The sequence below is a fragment of the Anguilla anguilla genome, chromosome 9 (genome assembly GCF_013347855.1).
Source record: "Anguilla anguilla isolate fAngAng1 chromosome 9, fAngAng1.pri, whole genome shotgun sequence".
In the NCBI taxonomy this organism is placed as follows: domain Eukaryota; kingdom Metazoa; phylum Chordata; class Actinopteri; order Anguilliformes; family Anguillidae; genus Anguilla; species Anguilla anguilla.
The window spans coordinates 49,205,705-49,225,122 of NC_049209.1; the positions used below are offsets into that span (position 1 = coordinate 49,205,705).

A 19,418-nucleotide genomic window follows, 5' to 3' on the forward strand; every position below is an offset into this window, starting at 1 on the left:
GACCTCCGACAGATCCTACGTGAATCAAACAGTGACCGCACGTAGCCTATCGGAGCTCAGAATCATCTATCGAGAGTGAGTTTACGCTGAACACGTTGTCGTGAGAACGCTCAGCTCGTTTACGGTATTGGCTGATGCATCTTCAATGGATTGCGGACGAGCAGCGAGACCCGTTCGGAAGACCAGGGGAGGGAAGCTTTCCTTCCGTTGCCTTCCGCGAATTTGATTTCTGGCAGATGGAGATACTGGGTAACTGCCGAAATGGAAAAGTAGTACTGCCGCCACCTGCGACATTGCATTAAGGACAAATCAGCGCAGGTTGGAATTAAACACTGGATAGTTTCGAATGAACTGCAATTGGCTGGAATAAACACTGAATCAGTCACACCACCGCCCTGCTTAGTTTCGGATAAATGCCACATCGGTATGAATATTACACTGAAGTGGTTACAATAAAACACACTAATGTGGATAGAATAAACACAGAATTGTTTCAAAGACACACTAAACCAGAACAAACACTGCACTGTTTAGCATAAACACTGAATCTGAATAATGATATTAAATTGATTAGACCAAAATGCACCGAATCAGTTTGAATAAACGCACACTGAACTGGTCAGATCGAGCATATTGAGTTGTTTAGCATAACCAGTGAGAATACATGCACTGAACGGTTCAGCATAAACACTGAATAGTTTAAAATAAACACACTAAATCAGTTAGAATGAGCCCTCCGCGTTGATTCTAACAAACGCGCGGGCCTACTTTAAGATTCCGGCAGCATGTGAGATATCGCTACAGGGCATTACCACGGAAGCACTTTTTCAATTCTCCGAGCAGGCTCTTCGGAGTAAACTGTAATTGGGTGGGTGGGGGGTGTTAAAATGAGACAACTCAACCCACGGCTCATCACAGGAACCTGCTCCAAAAGCAGCAGCACTCAATCCCGCATTGTTTCCTGTGTGTGTGCGTGTGCGTGTGTGTGTGTGTGTTTGTGTGTGTGTGTGTGTGTGTGTGTGTGTGTGTTTGAGTGGGTGCGTGTGTGTGTGTTTGTATGTGTGTGTGTGTGTATGTGAGGTGTGTGTGTACGTGCGTGTGTGTTTGTGTGTGTGTGTGCATGTGTGTGTAGGTCAGTGTGTCTGCGTAGGTGTGTGTGTGTGTTCATGTGGGTGTGTGTGTGTGTTCATGTGCGTGTGTGTTTGTATGTGTGTGTGTGTGTATGTGTGTGTGTGTTTGTTTGTGTGTGTGTGTGTTTGTGTGTGTGTGTGTGTCTGTTTGTGTGTGTGTGAGTGATGACGTTTATTCGCAAATGCCAAATGCGATCTGAAGCCAATTATCGGGTTTGTAAGCAACTGCTTTTTTTTTTTGGCAATTGACACAATCACACCATGATTATAAAACATCACTTCCTCAGCACATATCCTCCTCACCCTAGATTCCATTCTCAGCTCCCATCTCCGCTACCTTTGTTTAGTTCAATGTGTTCTTTTCCAGTGTCATTTTGAGATCATTTTCAGCAAAATTCCAGTCTCTTTCTCTCTCTCTCTCTCTCTCTCTCTCTCTCGCCCCCTCTATGTGTGTGAGAGAGATAAACAGAGAGAGAGAGCGAGAGAGAGCTGACCAGGAATAGCCTGGGGAGCCGCAGGAGGGTCTGCTGGTTTTTGTTAAATACAACCATGTTAGACCCAAGAAACCAGGTGAGGTGAATCCATTAAGGAGTGTAATTCACTGCTATAATTAATCAATTAAATGCTGAGCCACAATAAAAACGAACAGACCCTGTGGCTCCCCAGGAGCTGTGTTGGCCACATCTGGCTTCCAACTCCACTGACCACTGAGTAAACCTTACAAGTAGTCACATGATTAAGAAACGAATGTGCTAAAGTGTTTAGAGCAGAGGTTCTAATGAAAGAATCCTGCAAAGAAAAATGTCCAGAGTTAATTCAACTCTTGATAGACGGCATTTGGACCCACTCAGGAATGTGGGACCTAGTGTTATTTGTTAAGAGTTGAATTAACACTGATACGTGTTGAATTAACACAAGGCATTTTACAGAGTGAATAACTCAGCTCAAAGTTAGCATTTCAGATCCATCTCACTCCCTGCCTCCTGACCACCGTCTGCAATCACAGATTTATTTATTTTTTTTGCGCCAAATTGTAATTCTCTGAAAGCCGCAGAACTGAGCATAAAGGCGAGTGACAAGATGAGATTGTTAGAATGTACGAAGAAACATAAAAAGATGACATAAACAACAGATGGCAAATTAAATATATTTGAAAACATGTCAAATCACGGATTCTTCTGAGACGTTTCGTAATTATTGCTCTGCAAAAATTCATTTGCATTTGTGAAAACCAACGATATCCCTCGACGGGATGCCAATATCTGCAAGAAAACATGCAGAAATATGCAGCTTTATGCACAGTTTGAAATATCCTCTCCATGATTCAGGGAAGAAAGATGAATCACGGTTTGGTGTAAAAAAAATGAAAGGAGCAATATTGCCGCCTGCCTCCAATTCAAAATATAATATACACCACAGAAACAAATGGGATTTTAAAAAGTGCATACATTATAACATCCATCACAAGCTGTAATACACTGTCGCGACTGCTTACGACCTTTTTATGTCGTGCTTATGACAGTGTTATATACGCACACGTATGCATTTCAATAACAACGTTCTGTTGAACTTGAACTGACACAAAGTGATAAAATATCAGAAAATGCACATTGCTTACAGTACATTATTATCCCCTTACAGCCACCCCCCCCCCCCCCCCCACGCCTGTCACCCCCCCCGGCCCCCCCCGCCACATCGCTTGGCTCGGCAGATGATCCTGACACAGCAATAGTTCAGACCAGAGGCCCCCATTACAGAATCCTCCGAATTCTATTTGCCAAATATGGTAACTTGTGCATGACAACCAATTACAATCCGGAATGATCCACGGTCTAATGCGCGGCCCCGCTTATCTGCAGTTCAATAAAATAAATAAATAAATAAATAAATAAATAAATAAACAGAATTTTTATACGAAGGCACTGAAGAGGGCGAGCAAATGGTTTTCACAAAGCCTCCAGGCTTCAGACTCCAGGCCCAGCTGAGGAGTTCTAGTGTGCACAGTAAATTAAATCTATTCACCCCCCCCCACCCCCCTAACCCCCCCACGCTCCTCTCCGAATGCAGTACCTTCACACAAGGGGCTCACAGTACGCTACCATTTTAACAACCTGCTTCCAGCTCATGGACAAACGCACAGAAAATAAATAAATAAAAAATGGCATGGATTCACAAATGGAGGGGAGAGCAATTGAATCAAAGAAATGGTGAAATACCATACCATAATACTGAACAGAGCCATTACGGGTCTGCGGATGGCTAATAAACGTGCCCACCATTTTCCTCCACTGATCCCCATTTCTGACCCCCGCCCCCACCCACACCCTTCCATCCAAGTCCTTGTGTGCTGATTTGTCCATTGCCATAGGAACAGCTACCCGCTACCCGCCATTGTGTGGGTCTCGGCCATTTCCAAGCAACGACGGGAGGGAAGAAGAAGAAGGCAGTTCTGGAGGTCTGATGCGGGAGTAAGGAATCGTAACGTCGTGAGAGGAGGTCAGCGGCTTATAAAATCGAAAAGCGATATCAGCCGTTTAAAAAAAAAAAAAACGGCAGCGTACTGCTTGGCATTCCTCTTCCCGCAAAACTCTGGCTCAGTGTTATTCTCATTGAAGGCAGCCTTAGGGGCCAAGTGTGAGAGAGCGAGCATTCTTCCATAACATCTCTTTCATTTTGACTACCTGAGCAAAGTCTCACAAACGAATAAATTAAAATGTAAGACAAAAAAAAAAAGCGCAACTTTCGGAAGCGCCGAAGCAAGCCCAGCGATGCCCGAGACGACCCCGAAGGAGAAGTCAACAGCTAAGTCTGTCGCCTGCTCTTTTTTTTTTCTCCTTTCTTTTCCCAGGTTTCAATTCCGCAGAACGGTCCTGCCGAGCATTTCCTGCGAGGGAAGAAAAATTTTAAAAAAGGCGTTCCGCGGGGCTTCGACGACTGACAAGTTAAACACTTCTCATAAAGAGAGCCGGAAAAAAAAAACACACATACCCACACACCCGGCAGAAGAAGAGTCAGCAGAGTTAGAGTTTCAGGGCTAAACATAACACTATTTTCCATTACTATTTTTCCCCACTTTACCCTTGAACCGCCGTGAATGGGTTTCATTCAACATATTCCCTCTGGCACGCGGAGAGCCTGAGTGAGATCATCTCGGGTCTAAAATTGTGCATTAGAGGGGAAAAAATACACTGAAATAGAAGACAGCACTGGTGGAAGAACCTGACTCATCATTGGTGCTTTCATCTCGCTATTAAAGGCACTGTTAAGATCTGGCGGAGAGATGGCAGTCACTCACGTGATGCTACTAATTCCTTTCTTAAACACTAAGACGTATAAAATGTGAAAAGCGCGGCGGCCATTTTGTTTTTGATGAAAGTGGACACAGAAAGAACATTTTACGTTCCAAGAGACGACTCCAAAACTATAAATATGAGATGAGAAATATAATCAATCAACCGGGTGCTGAACAAAAACCACAAGACAAATCAATGTAGAGCATTACATTGTAAGGTAATACATGTATAGATCATCTTCAAAAAGAAATAAAATAGGATTTAGAGCGACTTACACAACTTTTTTACATAGCATTTTACATTGTATCCATTTATACAGCTGGATATATACTGAAGCAATTTCGGTTAAGTACCTTGCTCAAGGGTACAACGGCAGTGTCCTACCCGGGAATCGAACCTGCGACCTTTCGGTTACAAGTCCAGTTTCTTCCAACATTTAACTGGATAAAATCACAGTTTATCTAGTTTATTACTTTATTTTGGTATTATTGCATCTTTATATCTTGTAATGTGCGGTACAGTACATTTTTGTTCAATAACGTTGTGGACATAGCAAAAAAAAATAGACATGTAGGTGGAATAAATTGTCTTCCCCATCAGTCTAGACAGGTTTATGAATACCTTTCCAAGAAAGGAAAGAACTTCACAACCACTTTGCAAGCCATAGAAATAATTACACTGAAACCCAATATTACGCCTTTGCTTTCAGACTATATTAAGATAATATAGATGCAAGTGGCATCAAACACAATGCAACTTCAGTCCAATGTCATTTCACGACAATGCACTTGTTGTTGGATTTGTGAATCCAGAAAGAAGAGAGAATGGTGTAGGGTTTTATGGAAATACAGAGCTATGTTGGGTTTGCTGGATAGATCAGTGGAACATGATGCAGACAGATGCACTACTAACCCAACCCAACCCCACTGCACCCCACCTAACCCAATAACCCAATGCCACCTCACCCAACCCAACACTACCCAAGGAAACCCAAAACCATCCCACCTCACCCAACCCAACCACAGTCCAAATCACCCAACACCTCCCCAGTTCACACAACCCAACCCCACCGCACACCACTCCACTCCACCTCATCCAATACCACCGCACCTTAACCACCCAACACCACCCTACCAAACACCACCCCCTCCACCTCACCCAATACCACCCCACCGCACTCAACCTCACCTCACTCCAAACAGGTGATGGGGACAGTGACCCGCTAACTGGGGCAGTGGGTTAGGAGGTGACTGTGCCAACGCACCCCTCTGCTTTGTCAGCTGCCCTCCCAATTATGCCAAGCCAAGCTGCTCTGTCCTTTCTGCAACCCCACCTCAGCCCCCCCCCCCCCCCCCCCCCCCCCAGCCTGGGTTCCAGCCTCGCTCTCTTGCAGAACGTCAATCAACAGACTGTGACCAATAGGGTTTCTGTAAAGCATGTGAAAATAGCTCAACAGCCAACTCCAATTCGCACCGTTAAATAAATTTAATAACTACAAAAAAAGAACAAAAAAACAAAAAAACAAAAACAAATGTAAACCCAAGTTTATTCCTTAAAAGGGAAAATTAACACCTAAAGCCGGAAAGGCTCGTTTCAGTCTCGTCCCATCCCCGCCTCGGCCTCTGTTCCAAATCCATCGCCGTTCGAATCCGACTGAAGCACCTCCAGGTTGGTCGTCGGAACGCCAATTTGCAAGACGGCCATCCGAACCCAGCCAGGGATTTACTGTGCAAAACGCCACCCGACTGTCTTCCGGCACAGAGCTGCTGAGCTCCCTTCAGGCAACGGAAGCGTGTGAGCGCTCTCAAATTGTTCAAACTGGCCTTAATAATGACCGCAAATCTTAATAGATGGGCTCACTGGAAGCGGACAATGCTTGACAACGTTTTCAGTTACATTCACAAGCTGCTACGTGGCTTGTTTGTGGGTTTGAAAAATATAATTTATCATTTTTTATTTTTTAAAATTCAGAGTTCCTCTGGGGCCGCAGCTGTAGCCTCGGTTACTCCCACAGCGCGACGCAGTGTGGCATTTGGGTTCTAGCGGGTTCCGTGCCACACCATCTATGTCTGTGAATGGCGAGAAGGAATCTTCCCCAAAGTTCAGACTGCCCACTGCCACGCCTTTGTGACATTCAAAGTATCATAAGCAAAGGAAATGTAAAATGGAACCTATCACTTTTTCCTTCACCTTGAGACCCGGCTTCACTGTAACTTTTGTCAGAGGCATAAGGGTGGGCGGAGGGGTATCGTATGTGAGCCTAAAAGTACACAACACTGACATTATAGAAAGTCAACGTTATAGAGTCAGTATGTGGGCAGGATGCTAGTTCACTGCTCTGGACATTACAATTCAAATCATGAAAATCTCTCTCACACACACACACACAGACACACAGACACAGACACACACAGACCCGCAGAAACACACACAGTCAATTTGTCCTTAACTTTGACTTTCAAACAAATGCAATCGTTACACTTTTTCTTCACAAACTCAGTTTGCCAATTTTGTTCCAGTGATTGCCGAACTCTCCAAACTGTGTTTGTGAAGAAAAAAAAATGCAGATTTCAATTACTGTCTGAGAGGGGCCTATAATATTCTGAATTTAGGCAGCAAACAAACGAGGCTATTTGGATAAAAGAAAACATAAATAAAACATTAGAAATTAATTTTAAATCCTTCTCTGTTTTATTAAGGGTTTTTTTTTCAATTTTTCTGCATTATGCATTTCATATTTTACACTTGTACATTTAATTTTTTCTTTCTTTTTGTGGAAACACTTAACCTTTTCTGGAGTGCACTGCTTTTCATTTGGGAAACAAAATCCATTGCTACAGGGCATGCTTGTCCTGTACAAAGTGTGGAACTTCCATTGGTGCAGTAGGCAAGCCCACATATAAAAAAAGGAAGGGGGGGGGGGTAATAAAGGTGTCAGGAGCCCTGTCACTGCATAGGGCCCACAAGAGGACAGAAATATTGGCAAGGACTCCCCCCCTGCCCCCCCAATTACACTATACCCCGCAGTCCACAATCACAATCCACAATGATAAATACCATCCCAATTTACTAGCCCATCACCACCCCCCCCCCCCCCCACCCCCGCCTGCCCAGTGTCCCCAATAAACCTTTGTATGCACCCCACAAAGGTCAGGGGGTGGCTCTAGAGGGTAGGTATTAGGCAAATAAAAATTTTTACCATCTCCTGAAATTACTTAAGTCTCGCTGCTTTATATTTTTTGGTTCCCAGAGCAGTGCAGCTTAACCGAGACAGCATCCCAAACACCTCAAGAAATTTAGTACCAAGAAGTAAAGTCATTCGGGGAACAGAATCAATAAAAAAACACAGTATCTGCTGAACGACTATAAACAGGGAGAGTGCCTGGGAATGAATAGCTAAAGCCTCTCTAAATAGGCTTTTGCTGGCTCTCAAAAGAGGGCCACATCATCCCACACAAGGGTTCAGAGGAAAATGAATGCTGTCTGCAGCCTCTTTTTTTCATCCCTTTTTTTTTCTTTTTTTAAATTTTCGACAACCCCGGGTCTCTCGCAGTCGTGCTTACAGAAAAAGGCGAGAGTAAAAGGTGCCCTCCCCAACACCGTCTAAAACACATTTCAATAATGCTTTATCTTGTTAGAACTAAATTTACCTCAGCGAGGATAAAGAGCGGTGCACTGAGTTGAATCCAATTAGCCGAATCAAGGCTTTTAGCAAACCTTGGAGGAGTGGGGAGAGGGGGGGGGGGGGGGGTGGGGGGGGGGAGCCCTCTGGAATTTGGCTCATATCCAGTGGAGGGCTGCACCTCGAGCAAGGTACTTACCCTGAAAAGGTTTCAGCCCATGTCCAGTAAATTGATAATATTTACACGTACGAAGCTGTACTTTTGAGGATCGGGTTAAGCCCACATCCATCTATCATCCAACCCACTTATTCCTGGGCAGGGTCACAGCGGGGCCTGCTGGAGCCTATCCCAGCATGCATTGGGCAAGAGGCAGGAATACACCCCGGACAGGTTTTCCACTGTGCCACTGTACTGACCTTTAGGGCCACGTCCACAAACTGACAACCGGGGCAGCAATGTAGTATACTGGGTAGGAAACTGGTCTAAAGGTCACGGATTCAATTCCCGGGTAAGGACACTGCCGTTGTACCCTTGAGCAAGGTACTTGCCCTGCATTGCTTCAGTGTAAATGCTATGTGAAAGTTCTGTAATTCCCTCTGTATAAGAGCATCTGCTAAATGCCTGTAATGTAACGACGATTATCATCATCATCATCATCATCATCATTACTGTTATCATAAGCTATCATTAACACTCACTCACTGTTAACAATGACAAACAGGCCATGGAGGCTTGCTGTACACCACTGCTGGCTCTATGCGTGATTGGCCGGTGATTGACATGACGGCAGTGTGGACTGTGGGAGTACCTTCAGCTTGGACTCGTGCGAGATGGGCGGGGACTTGTCCTTTTTGGGCGGGAGGTACAGCTCCCACTTCCCGTGCTCTTTCTTGGTGTAGGGGTGCGAGGAAGGGTCCCAGTCATCTGGCCGAAAACAAGAAAAGTTGTTAGGAACAATTGTGATTCTCAGACGGCCGGTAGCCCCAAAGATTCGTTCTGGCAGAGATCTGCATCACACTGACCCCTACTGGTCGGCCGAGCACATGTCAATCAGCACATGAAGGGTCTTCCTCCAACTCGCCCCAGCGCAAACCCAACTTGGTGTGCCAAGAAGTGGCGCTTTAGGTCACATGCTTCACAGGAGGGTACGTGTCTCCCCAATCAATAGCCGAGCGTCCGGTTACGAGCACTGATATATAGGACCAGGCATTCCAAATTGGGAGGGAAGGGGGGGAGGGTGTAATTAACGCAGTGTTCTGTGTAACTTTCTTTCTCCTCAGTCTACTCCACACCCCCGGCAACTCCAAAATTTTTTAGATGCGCAGACACTGCCTCTTCTCTCCAGTCTCCGTTAAAGACGTCTAATTATCCAGCTGCTCGGGCTGTTAAGTTATTCGCCTCGCATCTGAATGCTCTCGCACGAACCCGTGATATCTAGACTATAGGACCCGGCTTGCACTCATTACAGGCACATTTACCCCAGTCAAACGCAGAGTTTACTCTCTTTAAAAAATAAAAAAAAACATATGCAAATTTGTCCCATTTTTTCTTTCCCTCTCTCTCTCTCACAAAAACAGAAACTGCATCGAGCGTAGAGACAGAGAGAAATTCGGTTTGGTTTTTTTTTTTTTTTTCTTCCTTCAGCTCAGCCTACACCTGCAGGCACAATTATCCGTGTTGACAACGATCACTCACGAAAGCGCCGCACCCAGGTCCCGCACTAAAAAGAGGAATTGTTTAATCCCGGCGTCGTACCAGCGAGAGAGCGGCGCGCACAATACCTCGACAAGCTTCCAGCTCGGGGGCCCCCGTTATCCACGCTAACGTCGCAATTAAGCTATCAAGAAAAAAAAAAAAAAAACACTACGGGAAATAACACCGTTAAAACGCTTTCCGATTTATTTTAAACGCAGAGGGAGGTGGGCCGAAACAATCAGGTACAACAAGGATACAATTATAACGCCGTCCGCTTAAAGGAACTGCCCCCAATCCCCCCGCCCACCCCGCGCGAAAACAATGAGGGGGAGAAGACTGTTGTGGCACCTAGGCTACAGGCAGCCCGCGTGCCACAAAAAAAAAAAAGCCAATTTTAGACATTACCATGACAACAAACGCAAAAAGACACGCAATCAATGTGCTCGGTAAAGTTTTAACTTAACGACACAGCCTGTCATAAACGTGACAAATGCATATTATTTCCAGCCATGACAGTGCATTTCAGCTCATGACAAAACTTGTATAATGCACGCAATATGAATTTTTAAAAAAAAGATTTAAAAATAACAAACAACGATCGTTGCAGCTCGACAAGATCTCTAGCGGTTGAGTTGACCAGTTAAGACCACCTTAGAATTCCAGCTGGTTTTAGCTATCATTTAGCTATCATTTTCAGCAGGGGTTATATAATTTCCCTATTAGATTGCATAATGTATTGAGCCTGAATACGGCAGTTATTAACAAAGAATACAAAGCATTTTTTTTGTTCAATTTCTCTGGTCTGGTCTTTCGATCATATCTGATTTTGTCTGTTTTTTTTTCCAATAGATCACACTGGATAAAGGCTTGCTATTTTTTTTCTTTTTTTTTTTTCTCTAACAGTGCGCGGTGTTGCATGATTACGTTCGATTTTTACCGCCGTCCATAAAATCTATCGGCCCGTCTCTCGGTGGACACGTGAGGCCGCGCTCCAGTCAGAGGCACACGGGAACCGGCCAGAGGGGATATTGTTTTTGAGATTGCTTTTGGGGAAAAATGAAAGCTGTCCACTCTCAGTAAAGATTTTTTTTTTTCTTCCCCCCGCTTGTTTATTTTTCTATAAATACTTATATGCGGCAAACCGATCCTTGCGTCCGAAGATTGAGAAGGTCTGAAAAAGAGGATGTTTAGAAACTAATGCGGAATTGCAGAGGTTTTGTTTCACGGACCTGAGACACTCAGGATGGAAAAGGAGTATATTTTTGGAGCCACTCCATTGGATTACAACATGGCTGGTCCTCCCCACCGTTGGCCTATGAAGCTCCTCTTCACAAATTGCACTGAGGAGCTCTTCAAGTGCACCCTGGTCTGTCCTTGCATTTAATAACTTCAGACACTCATTCCATGTTATACCATGAGGGATTCGCCTTTAGCTGTGATTTCATACATTACAGTATATTTATGAATAATTCATTATATATACATGAATGATAAACTTTCATAAATGTATTTTCCTTTTTTTGGGGGGGAGGGGCATTAAAGCCACAATTACGCACACGCTTCAACACGAACAAACAAGAAACAATGCACTTCTCTGGGATTCAGAATCAGCTGGACTACAAGGGATTCATAACGGAAGAGCGAAAGACTAAAATGGCCTCAGACAGTCGACCAATTTGAGGTCCCTGCAAGAGTAGGTCAGGGAGATTATGCGAGCCCTTTTCCTGGGGTTGTCTAGCAGGGTTGTGTTATAGATATTTTCTCTCCCATTTGTATGTATATATTCTTTTTTTTCTCTCTCTTGTCGTACAGATCTCAGAAAAAGATTTAAGGTGGGGGGGGGGGGGGGGGGGGGGGATACATAATTCATCCCACCTGCGTGGCCTTCGTGGGCCAGGCAGTCGCTCGCCGCGAAATTGAAACCAAATAATGCAAGCCGTGTCCAAACGCAATCTCTCGCAGAATTGAAATCTGGAGCTTACTCCGCCGCTGCCTCCAGGTTCCTGGGAAGATAATTAAAAAGGAGGGAGAGAGAGAGAGAGAGAGAGAGAGAGACAGAGAGTGTGAGAGAGAGAAATGGGAGAGAGAGAGAGATGGGAGAGAGAGGGAGAGAGTGAGAGAGACAGAGAGTGAGAGAGAGAGATGGGACAGAGAGGGAGAGAAATGGGAGAGAGAGAGAGAGAGAGAGAGGGAGAAAGAAAGATGGGAGAGAGTAGGGAAAGATAGAGAGTGAGAGAAAGAGAGTGAGCGAGAGACAGAGAGATAGAGAGAGAGAGATGGGAGGGAACATAGTCTGGTTGAGGGACGGGGGGGGGGGGGGGGGGGGCGTTTAGGAATATCAGGCGGATAATAAGGAGTCTGACCCGCAACATTTTTGTTAGGCTATCAAACGGCGGAGCACGGCAGCGGGGTCTCGTAAACAGCATTATCCCGCGGAGGAATCGCTCTGGCCTCTCGACATCATCGCGGGAAGCGCTGCCTCTCGCTGCCAGTGAGCCCGCTAGCTCCTCTGCCTCTCGCTGCCGGTGAGCCCGCTAGCTCCTCTGCCTCTCGCTGCCGGTGAGCCCGCTAGCTCCTCTGCCTCTCGCTGCCGGTGAGCCCGCTAGCTCCTCTGCCTCTCGCTGCCGGTGAGCCCGCTAGCTCCTCTGCCTCTCGCTGCCGGTGAGCCCGCTAGCTCCTCTGCCTCTCGCTGCCGGTGAGCCCGCTAGCTCCTCTGCCTCTCGCTGCCGGTGAGCCCGCTAGCTCCTCTGCCTCTCGCTGCCGGTGAGCCCGCTAGCTCCTCTGCCTCTCGCTGCCGGTGAGCCCGCTAGCTCCTCTGCCTCTCGCTGCCGGTGAGCCCGCTAGCTCCTCTGCCTCTCGCTGCCGGTGAGCCCGCTAGCTCCTCTGCCTCTCGCTGCCGGTGAGCCCGCTAGCTCCTCCGCGCCGACGCCCGCGAATACTTCCTGTCTGCGAACGCGCCTCCACCGTAACGTTAGCCACGGGAAACGACGCTAAAATCTCAGTCTGTTCCGACGTTACTATTCTACAACAGGCGAGACTGATTCTGAACAAACATTATCCCCTTTACTCATTAACACTGTAATGGAAAAGAGTCCTTTCAGAAGATCTAAACTTAAGTGTAGAATCTTAAAAAAAAAAAAGTTTAAAAAGGCTTCTGTCTCCCTGGGCGATGTACATGATGATGCCTCCCTGTGGCTCTAGTTCAGTGTGAGTGTAGCTGGTGCACATATCTGAAGATACAAATCAGGGCACCAGTCCATAAGGTTGCTCCCACTCAAAACATGCTGTCATGTAAAATCTGGTCATCGTTTATTAATTAATTATTTTTTTAACACTGACATGACTCCTGAGCGGCCTGAAAGGGTCTTCAAGTTTATCAGAGATTAGTAAAAAAAATTATTTCGACAAAAAGGCCCGGAACTCAAACTTTAATTTGCTTTCACTTCACCACCTGAAGTCAGAAAACAGCATTTTCAGCCATTTAGCCTTCATCACTGTGATTGAGGTACTCAGCCCTTAAAATGGGCCACTAAATCAAGAAGAAAACATGCTGGTTCTCGTTCACAGTGAGAACACAAAATCAACACGTTCAAGTTCATAAGTTCTAAGATGGCCGAACAGCTCCCTATGGGAAATAAGCTGTGGACCCAATCACTGCGGCTGATTAGCGCTAACAAACAAATAAATTTGAGTGCTATTTCCCCCCCCCCCCCCTTTCTTCATCGCACAAAGAGGTCTGAAGAGCTTGACCATCACCAGAATGGACTTGGAAGACTTGGGGAAGAAAGGAAAATAAGGAAAAAAAGAAAGGAAATAAACGGGGGGGGGGGGGGGGTGAAAGTGGAGGCCAGAGTCTCACACAGCCTCAGCTTTACGGTGAGAACAAACAAGCAAATCTGATTAGGATCAGTCGGGGAACAAACACGGTTCCCCTTCCACTTGGCTGACAGGCGAAGTCCTCGGCCAATGGGAGCACTTCACGCCCAACAGAGGGCAGTGGGGCAGGAGTGGCAGTTTAGGGGCATTATCCCCACGGCGATTCCTCTTCTGCCCGTCCTCCCTGCGGTGTGGGGGGGGGGGGGGGGGGGGCGACGGGCATTTTATTGGAGGCCAAAAAAAAAAGTGTTCCAGTAAAGAGGGCTCTAGACTCTGGGGGCTCTCATGACTGAGAAAGAGCATCTTACAGCTTTTGGAAAGCGGCCCGACCGTCTCTCGCCCTGGTGGGAGCAGACTGCGTGTCACACCGACCAGACCCAGAGAACGGCTCAAATGGCTAAGGCGGCCATTTTGCAACGGCTCAGCGGCTGTGGTACGAACGCAGCTCCTGCGTTGGAGGTCCCTTCAGAGCACGACGACTACGTCTCCACCGGTCCGCGTCAAACGGTCTTAAATTGCGCACGCCCCTCCATTTTCAAAGCGTCGGGCAGACTTTTATCCTCGAGTTCGTTCGAAAGCCCATTCGCTCGGTTTCAAGTAGCTCGACGAGCCAATCCTTTGTTGTCTCCACGCAGTTCGATTTTTGAGAGTCAGACTTGGTAGACATCACTGCCCGTGTAACAATAAAGCTCCTTCACCTTCCTGGGGTTGACAAAATTCTCAGCACTTCACTGATTTTCTTCAGTGCTTTCTTTGAACAAAACATGTCTGAAGTTTTCTTCGAAACTGCTGAGGAACGACAGACGAAAATTAGCCTTTGAGCTAACTGCAGCAATATGCTGGATGCGCCAACATCCTTGTTGAAAACTGTACACTGTTCTTGTCCAGGAAACATGTAAAATGCATATATCATAAATGAACCGGTCCATGCAGGAGAACAAACGGTTTTTGCGTAGTTCCTCGCTCTCCGTGCAAGACTTAATAAACTTGGCAGTGACGCAAACAGTCCCTGATTCGTCCACAAAATTATTACAATCTTGTCCAAATAACACAACAACTTAATAAATCGGCTTATGGGGAGACATTAGACAAAGAAAAAACGCCTATTGCAACTACATTTTCTCGCAGGAAAAAATTATTGACTGTATTTGTTATCATTGACCGATATTGAAACCGGTTGCTGAAACGCCTATACTGAAGCTAGCCACACTGGCGCTAGTGAGCAACGACTCTCAACAAGACCAGGAAGTGAGCTTCAAAAACAAAGCCAGGTATTGGCCACTTGGCTATGACTCGCAGTGTAAGAGGAACAGAAGGGCGTGGCTCAGATATGAAGGACCCTTGGTGTGCGTCCGTTTCGCCGCCCGTCTAGAACAGTACGCCCGCCGCCATCGGGCTGAACGAGGCCGACCGGAACCAACGCCAACGTCTTCCTTTTATTTCCCCAAAATGAGACCGCGAGCTTGTGCCTCGCTATCTATTTACCTATTCACAGCACTGAGATTCTTTACGCGACTCGACAGTACCCTCAGAGCAGTGGGAACGCAGAACAGAGAATTGCTCAGACACAAAAAAAGAACGTACTCTACCTTTCACAGTGGGAGACCCGCGCCATAGTATAAAATATTAACAAAAGGGGAAAAGAAAACAGTTCAAAAGAGAAAAGTGAAGTAACTTTGGAATAGTTTTTCTTTCCCCCTTCAAGTTTGCATAGACACACATTATATAACACCGAAAGCAGTCTCCTCAATCCCCCCCCCCCCCCCCCCCCCCCCCCCCCCCCCCCCCCCCCCCCCCCCCCCCACCACAATCTCCTGAATCCTCTCTTCTCTTTAAACTAATCACACAGCCGAAGGGAAAGGCCACAGAAAACCGCACTCACTCACAGGTACTATAATGCTACTTAGCAGAAAGAGCAAGGGAGCGTTGGGCTGCATTAATCGCCCTAACAACCGACGTTACGACCAGCCGATGCTTATTAGATGTGTCCTGTACTCGTGTTTATGGCAGATTTTTTTATCGCTGGTAATTAAGAACACCTTTACTAAAAGCTCCAAAGGTCAAAGGCTTTGAGGGGAATAGCTGTCCAGGGAGGGGTGGGGGGGGGGGGGTGCAGGCTGTCTGGACTTTTCCAAGTGCCCTGGCTGACAGAAACCCTCAAACATTATTAGGGCATAAGATGTTCTGGGTGGTGGGGCCCAATGTGGCATCTTTTCATGAGGCCCAAATTCCCCAGTGGCACAGTGTGAGGGTGGAAGGGGATAGGAGGTGAAAAGGGACAGTATGGAAGGTCAAACACTGAAGGGGGAACAGGAGGGTATGGAAGGTCAAACACTGAAGGTGGAACAGGAGCGCATGGAAGGTCAAACACTGAAGGGGGATCAGGAGGGTATGGAAGGTCAAACCCCGAAGGGGGAACAGGAGCGTATGGAAGGTCACACACTGAAGGAGGAACAGGAGGGTATGGAAGGTCAAACACTGAAGGGGGAACAGGAGCGTATGGAAGGTCAAACACTGAAGGGGGAACAGGAGGGTATGGAAGGTCAAACACTGAAGGTGGAACAGGAGCGCATGGAAGATCACACACTGAAGGTGGAACAGGAGGGTATGGAAGGTCAAACACTGAAGGGGGAACAGGAGGGTATGGAAGGTCACACACTGAAGGTGGAACAGGAGGGTATGGAAGGTCAAACACTGAAGGTGGAACAGGAGGGTATGGAAGGTCAAACACTGAAGGGGGAACAGGAGGGTATGGAAGGTCAAACACTGAAGGTGGAACAGGAGGGTATGGAAGGTCAAACACTGAAGGTGGAACAGCAGCATACGGAAGGCCAAACTCTGAACGGTAAACTCTAATGCCGAACATGGTTAGATAAGGTTGGATCCTTTTTCTCTCTTACTGCAGTATTTTTTTTAAGAAGCCCAGTTTAACTTTACTTATCACCATAAAAATACTTGCAGTTCAGTATAACTTTTGAGCACTCTACCCTACTCTACACCTCTGGAAACATAACACTTCCATTTTTTATGCGCACCTACTTTTGCTCATAAATTTTGCCAACACGCTGCAAACCCAGGGCAACTCCATTCAATCAGTCTGTTGTAGGGGGTCGGGGGAGGGTGCAGTTCAATGGAGACCCAGGAGGGTTCAACACGATCCCATGGAACTCCCTCTGGATCCACCAATGGACGCCGTTTCAAAGCAACTTTCCAATTGGCTAAGATTTATTTTCTCAGGATTCTGCACCACTCCCATCATCCTCTTCCTTTTTTCCCTTTGGCTCATTAGTACAGGAACCGAAGTCCTGATCCCACGGGACTCGAGAGCGTCATTTCATCAACTTAAAGGCGACAGTTGGAAGCCCAGTCCCGTATCCGCGCAGGTTTAATTGGCTCAATTGACTTTCGAGGCCCTTCAGAGGGACTGTGGATGGATGAACACCGTATCGATAAGAGTCTCGCTCCCCGCGCTCAAAATCTTGGCTCGGCGAAACGGGAAAAGGATTGTACAAATCGACAGACTTCAAATGCGAGCGAAAAAAGAAAACATTTGCCAAACAGGAGCCTTCACGCTTCAAAATTAAGAATTAATAGAGCAAAGAAGACACCCCCCCCCCCACAAAAAAAGGATAAAAATAAGTTCTTTCCTGCAAACGGAGGAGAAGCACAAACAGATCGAATGTAAGGGGGACCGCATCGTTACGGTGGCATAAATCATTAATCATAAACCGCAGACTTTGTCTTTCACAAACGTGGAATACATTATAAAGGTTAGCAGGCAGAAATGAGACGAGGTGGTTTCCTTGGCAACCAGCAACCGTTAACTTTTCAGCACTCTTGATTTGTGTGTCTCTGGATGAGGGAGAAAAAATAAATTAAAAAAAGAGAAGGAGTACATGTGTTTGGGGGGGGGGGGAGGGGGGGGGTGTTGCATATACGCTCGCTAGGCTGGGAGCAGCATTAGCCATGTCTGGCACCGTTACCCATACAACTCATTTGAAAACACTTATGTCCCCTTACACTCAGAATAAGAACGTCTGCTAAATGAATGTCAAAGCCAAAGTCTAATTTATTTAAAGTTCATTATCAGCCAACATAGGTCTCAAAACACTTCTCAATAAAAACAAAGGATACATAAAATAACAAGCATACGCACAAATAGCAAACACGGATATACACATGCACTCACACAAGATAAAAATAAACATATAAAAATAAACGCACAGAAGTGGGTTGATCAGAATATGTCATAAAAGAATGAATAAGAGAGGACCACCAGTGATCCGGCACTTCAGTGGTTTGCGAATGTGATGTAAAGAGAGACACAAGATCTTAAAGCGTGGGGGGGTTAGGGAGGGTACCGAGGAAGACGGCAGCTTACTTACTGAAGTCCCCCGTCAGGAACAGTGCCTCGGCTCCAGGGGCCCACTCTTTAAAGGAGAGCCCGTTGCTGGGGAGTCGCCGTACCCCAAAAGTCTGGTAGCTGCGTGAGAACTGATCGAAGCCCCCCTCGGCCTCCTCCAGCTGAGCGAGCCGTTTCTGAAAAAGCCCGTACCTGTGCACGGACACACACACACACACACACACACACACGTACGCACGCACATACACAACACACACCACACACATGCACACACGTACGCATGCACACAAACATACACACACACACACACACACAAACTGGTATTAGAAGAGCAGAACTTAAACTGTCTTAAACTGCACTGCATTATGGGTAAATGACTGATAAAGAGAGGGGGGGGGAGAGAAGCAAAAACACTAGATAGAGAAGAATGGATGTATTTATCATATTCTCACTCCGCAAGATTGCTACTGCTGTGTGAACCTTGCTGTGTGAAGCTGCTGTTTTTCAGCTCAGTTATATAATCTCACAGAAAACATTAGGTCTTTAACATTTCTATTTAAAATCTGGATACATTCAAAAACATTGCACTCATATCAAGGAACTTATATATGCACACACCCGGGGTATTTAAGATATACATGATGCCCACACATAAAACATACCCAGAAAGCATATAGGTGCTTAACATTTAGTACAGGGTTGCCAATTCTCATGCATCAGGAGTAAGGCTCATGCTTTCTGTCTTAATGTCAAGCCCCCCCCCCCCCCCCCCCCCCCCCCCCCCCCCCCCCCCCCCCCCCCCCCCCCCCCCCCCACCACCACCACCACCACAACACCACCAACACCACCTGCATCACAAATTGAAAATGTCATTCCAGCCAGTTAACCAAAGTTGGCAACCCTGCAAAAAACTTTTTTTTTTGTTTTTTTTTGAAAACATAAAACTTCATTACAAATCACATTTTACGTTAGCAATGATAAATCATGTTGTACAGCTGCATTGCTTCGCTATAATGACACGGATCGCAGACAGCGTTATCTGATGATAAAACTGTTGCACGATGAGGAACATTCGCAGAAGTCAGAGGCACTCTTGAAAACAACAGAACGAACAGTGACCTGAGAGAGACAGAACTACTTCTGTTGCCGAGGGCAGACTCAAGAGAATCGGCATAAACATAGCTACGCTTGCTTAGCAACTAGCTAACTCATCTTCCAAACAAACAGCTACCATCTCTGACATCCCTCAGTGGACATACAGTACAAGAAGCACAAAAGGAAAATACTAAATGTTCATTCTAGAATCCAGCAACAATATCAGTTCCACAAATAAATGCGAAACAGAACTGTTCGGCACGGGTCCAGACAAGGGCCTGAGTTTCTGTGCTCTGTAACAACGTTCATAAACTTAGATAACCAGGCTACAGCTTGCAGCTCG

The 19,418-nt window shown here is 46.3% G+C and overlaps 1 protein-coding gene across 1 annotated transcript in view; it reads right to left on the reverse strand.

Annotated features, from left to right (window-relative positions):
* The window catches only part of LOC118235734 (1,4-alpha-glucan-branching enzyme-like), a 155,219-nt gene that overhangs the window by 112,205 nt on the left and 23,596 nt on the right, over positions 1-19,418 (reverse strand). The window contains exons 2-3 of the mRNA XM_035433453.1: positions 18,003-18,172; positions 8,855-8,970 (exon numbers count right to left, since the gene is read on the reverse strand). Of these exons, the coding sequence (XP_035289344.1) occupies positions 8,855-8,970; positions 18,003-18,172 (286 nt within the window). The remainder of the gene's footprint in view (positions 1-8,854; positions 8,971-18,002; positions 18,173-19,418) is intronic.